This window comes from Macadamia integrifolia, chromosome 10 (genome assembly GCF_013358625.1).
Source record: "Macadamia integrifolia cultivar HAES 741 chromosome 10, SCU_Mint_v3, whole genome shotgun sequence".
NCBI lineage: Eukaryota > Viridiplantae > Streptophyta > Magnoliopsida > Proteales > Proteaceae > Macadamia > Macadamia integrifolia.
Genome location: NC_056566.1, coordinates 2,605,553 through 2,609,943, shown reverse-complemented (window position 1 = coordinate 2,609,943; position 4,391 = coordinate 2,605,553). Strand labels below are relative to the sequence as shown.

At 37.2% G+C, this 4,391-nt stretch overlaps 1 protein-coding gene across 1 annotated transcript; it reads right to left on the bottom strand.

Annotated features, from left to right (window-relative positions):
• Positions 1–230: 230 nt before the first annotated feature.
• LOC122091196 (flavin-containing monooxygenase FMO GS-OX-like 9) lies at positions 231–3,060 on the bottom strand. The gene is made up of 7 exons (XM_042661043.1): positions 2,437–3,060; positions 2,206–2,276; positions 1,811–1,969; positions 1,626–1,708; positions 1,300–1,435; positions 988–1,161; positions 231–792 (listed from the first exon to the last, which is right to left on the bottom strand). The coding sequence occupies exons 1-7, from the start codon at positions 2,987–2,989 to the stop codon at positions 595–597; spliced, it is 1,374 nt and encodes a 457-aa protein (XP_042516977.1). The 5' UTR covers positions 2,990–3,060; the 3' UTR covers positions 231–594.
• Between the last annotated feature and the right edge of the window lie 1,331 nt (positions 3,061–4,391).

Below are 4,391 nucleotides of genomic sequence, written 5' to 3'. Positions count from 1 at the left end.
TTCCCCCCTACAGCTGGGGTACTCATGTCTAGTGTGTGTTGGGGAGCTGAGGGTGTTGAAGTCTAGGGATGTAAATAGATAGCCGAAATCCGATCATGGGATTGATTTTATTTTATTTTTTTTTCTTCTTTTTTGTTTCCTTCTCTTTGAGGAAACTTCATAAAGACCTGAATTAAAGAGAATGAACTTTACAATAACTAATCACAGACATACAAAGAAGAACTAAAGTAATCAACAAAAACTCTATTGCAACCCTTGCAAAAAGCAAACCTAGTTAAGGAATCACAACTGAATTAAGTTCTCTGGGGACTTCCTCACATTTAAGTAGTCCTATTTATAGCAAATACATAAATTAGTAACATAACAAATACCTACACAAACAAGAATACATCATAGTGATGATATGTATTTGTTTCAAAATCTATATGAACTTGATCAAATGAATTACAAAACTGAACTTGGCCAAAAGTTTGTATAGTGTTTGATGCTCATCTCTTCTCACTATTTTCCTGGAATTCCAGACCGCACGCCGGATTATCATGAAAAATGATAACGATTTATTTATAAATAATGACTTGAGTTGAATAATGGCCTTCACTGTCCAAAGGCATCAGGGCCAAATTGGGTGAAATGAGGGCTCTGATGAGCAACATCAAGGAGTTGATGATCATCCCAAAAATCGCGATATGTTTCCAAGTTGGCATCGGCATTTCTTATAGCTGATATACAGAGTTGTTTCCTCCAATCTTCCAAATGTGGGAATCCACAGTACTCTCCATACTTATCACAGTACTGCAGGACAAGAGATTTGATGTTAAAGAGTGATTTTGAATGTAAGTAAGATATCTAATAACATAAGAGTGATGAGAAATTTCACAAGGCTAATATTGATCATATCTAAGGGCATGTCCCCATAGATATAGCCTCTTGAGTTCTCAGGTATCAAGTATCAAAGAATGAAGAAACAGGGGAGACAATTGTGCTTACCTCAAAATCAGCAATATCATGTGTATTGTGCTTTGGTATGCCCTTAACATCCCTTGAGTGATAAAATTCCTTAATGGACTGCATCATATCATCCCAAGATGGCAATGTTCTTTTCCCAGACAGGAGTTGAGCTATCCATTTTGCTTGTGATTCAAAGAAAGGGAAGCCTATAATCTATATCAATATCAAAGGGAACTTATCAAACACTCTAGTATTGAATGGCTTAAGTATCCTTAATGCATGGTTTATATATCTAATATAAAAGATGTTGGAATTGAAATCATACAAGTAACTGATAATGATGATATTTACCTTTCTGGGTATGCCCACAAATGAGAGAGAGGGAGCAAGTGATGGTGGGAATGTATGCTCATATAATGGTCCCACTCTGTCATCATCCACTACTACTATTCCTTTGGTGTCAAGAAATGGAAAAGAATATGAGTACCTACACATGAAGCATGTTCATATTAATACAATAAAACTTGTTCTCTTTTCTCTTCCCCATGAGACCTTATACACTCTGTCATTACTCATTACTAAACTAAGAGTTAATAATTTCACAGCAGAGCAATTCTAGAATCCACCTAACCAAACTTGCTAAGTAAGAGAAACATTATAATTAATATGATAATTACCCAGTACAGTAAATGATGGAGTCTGCAATTACCCAAGAGCCATCAACAAATTGAACTCTTCCGTCCTCCCAAAGCGAGTCTATCTGTATTTCCAAAATTTCTGGTTACATTTGATCTTTAGGGTCCTAAATATCAGTAGAGCTCAAAATGCATATGCCCAATAAAACCCACAAAGTAAGAAGTACCTGTGGATGGAGATGCAAGTTGTCATATTTGGATATGACTTTGGCTAGGCCCTGCGAAATTTCTAGGGACTTCGCGCTAAGATGAATTTCTGTTGCTATGTCCACAAGTTCTATTGATATATCTTGTCCACTCATTGAACTTCCAACCACCACCACAACCTGTAGAATGAGAACTTATGACTATTGATTAATACATTTCAGTTCTATTGATTAACATTGAGAATAAAGAAGCCTAAATGCTGATCTGAACATTAAACTAGAACTATTTTTACTTCTTTTATGGTTACTATTAGAAGGCCTCAAGCTCAAGAGTAGAAACCCAATTGGTCCTCCAAATGGGGCTTCTATCTGATCAAAACACAATCTTAGAGAGAGTACATTTCATGGTCTCTCACCTCATTACGAAATGGCTCCGGAACCCTGTAAATGTGGCTGTGCATTTGCTTTCGTTTCCATGTATCCATTCCTTAATAGTAGACCAAAGAAACAAACAATTAACAATCAAGAAAATGGTTTTCCTGATACAATTGGATTAGAATATCTCTAATTGCTTCCAAACCAGTTATGTATCTCGATCTAATGTTGATATTATGAATGTTTCCATGGGACAAAGAAAAGCACATTACCTTTAATAGTGGGCAACCGAGGCTGAGAATAATGACCAGTAGCAACCACCACTGCATCAAACTCTTCTTCCATTACCTTCTCAGACTTCTTGTCTTTGCTTCTTACAAACCATTTTATATCTTTTCCAAACATGGAAGAATCTACCATGCCCACATACTGAACCCTGGTGTTAAACTTGATCATCTCCCTCAATCCAAACCAGTCACAGAAGTCCTTAAGGTACATGAACACCTCCCTATGACCAGGAAACCTTCTCATATCACTACCCTTCTTAGCCAAAAAAGGAAAATCAGTATAGCCCATGATCTCCCTAGGGGAAGCCAGCCTAAGGGAAGCATACACACTTCCATGAACTTCCAAGGTAGACCCTCGACCCAAAGGGTCTTGATTTTCTATTTTGGGTTCATATAGCCATTGTCCTCCAATGTCATGGTTTTGCTCCAGGACAACTACAGAGTGCCCTTCTTTCCTAAGCTCCCTTGCTGCAACTAGCCCTGAAGGGCCTGCGCCGATCACGCAGACATGCTTAGAGTTGCTTCCCATGGAGACCATGAGTGGTGAAGATAGTAGATAGTAATCTTATTTTGTGACTGATGAAGGGTGGTTTGTGTGTGAGTGAGTGAAGGCTCTTGTACAATTTATAGGTGAATGAATTCTCATGCAGAGGGGACCTAATTATGTTCAATAGATACAGTATGCCCTCAAGGAGACACACGTGACCTCTCAAATTATGGTGGTGCTTATGCTTTCTTTTATGCTTATTAACTCTCTCTCTCTCTCTCTCTAAATTCACCTTTTCAATTAGTCCCACCAAAGGCTTATTGATCATCTAATTACAGTCCTTAGATTACTAACCCAAAAAAAAAAAACAAATTCTTTTCTTGCAGATATCAGATTGACTCAGTTTTAGACCTCTACAATGGAACCCACAAAGACCAAGAGTATCTGTCAAAGATGAGTCAGCAGCAAGTGCACCACTGAAAATTCGCTTTTTTAGCTGGACCCACCAAAGATAGCTGCCTTCCCTGGCTATGTTATTGATGATTTGATGGACTAATTACAGTCATTAGATTGGGACTCAAAACAAGCAGTCACTTGGGTTTCACGCAAAAACAACTAATCGTATATTTGATGTGAGTAATCTGATGCGAAGATTTATAAGGACTTGAGCACCCTCTCAATAAAAGTTTTCCATGCGAATGCAGCTAAAAATTGTCAACCTTGGGCAAGTTGCTGCCAGCATTTGCAGGGCCCCTAGTTTTACCAATCAGTTCTAAAAGCTTAAAAAGTATATATATTTGATGAGTTTGCCGGCTGCCAAACTTTCTTGTCCCTTATTTTTTGATCACAGGTCCCCACTGTTGAATGAATGTTTGCCTCTTCTTCACGTTATGGGAACTTAGTGTGACAAAGTTACAGAGAGATAGATCAGAAACCATCCATTGCAAAGGAACAGTGCATCATGTCCCTAATAGACCACTCATCATTCACTTTTTTTTTTCTTTTTTTTTTTTATTTTTTTTTTCCCTTCCCCTTCATTTCTTTAAGGTGGTCCTTGCTTTTTCATAATAAATCTAACTAACTCAATCTGGCATGCATTTTGAACTTGCACGTCAACTTATGTGGAAGATCCATGAAAGTGTATATTAAAGAGTTCATGACCATATATTGGAACTTTTTCTCCTTGAATAAAAATTCCAAAGTAGCTGACCACCATATAGGTTCAGCTTGCTTAAAGGTAAAGCCATGGAACAAAAGAAAATGGGTTTTGATAATATTATTAATTAGTTTCAAGGATGGAGGCTTTATCTGCGTTTGGTATTGTTCCAAAAAATGTTTTTGGAGTTTTTTTCGTTCTATCGGAACAAAAAAATGGAATAAAGCGTTTGATGCATTTATGGTGTGTTTTGTTTTTTATGAACAAAAAGTGAAAAAAAAAAAATGAGAATTGACG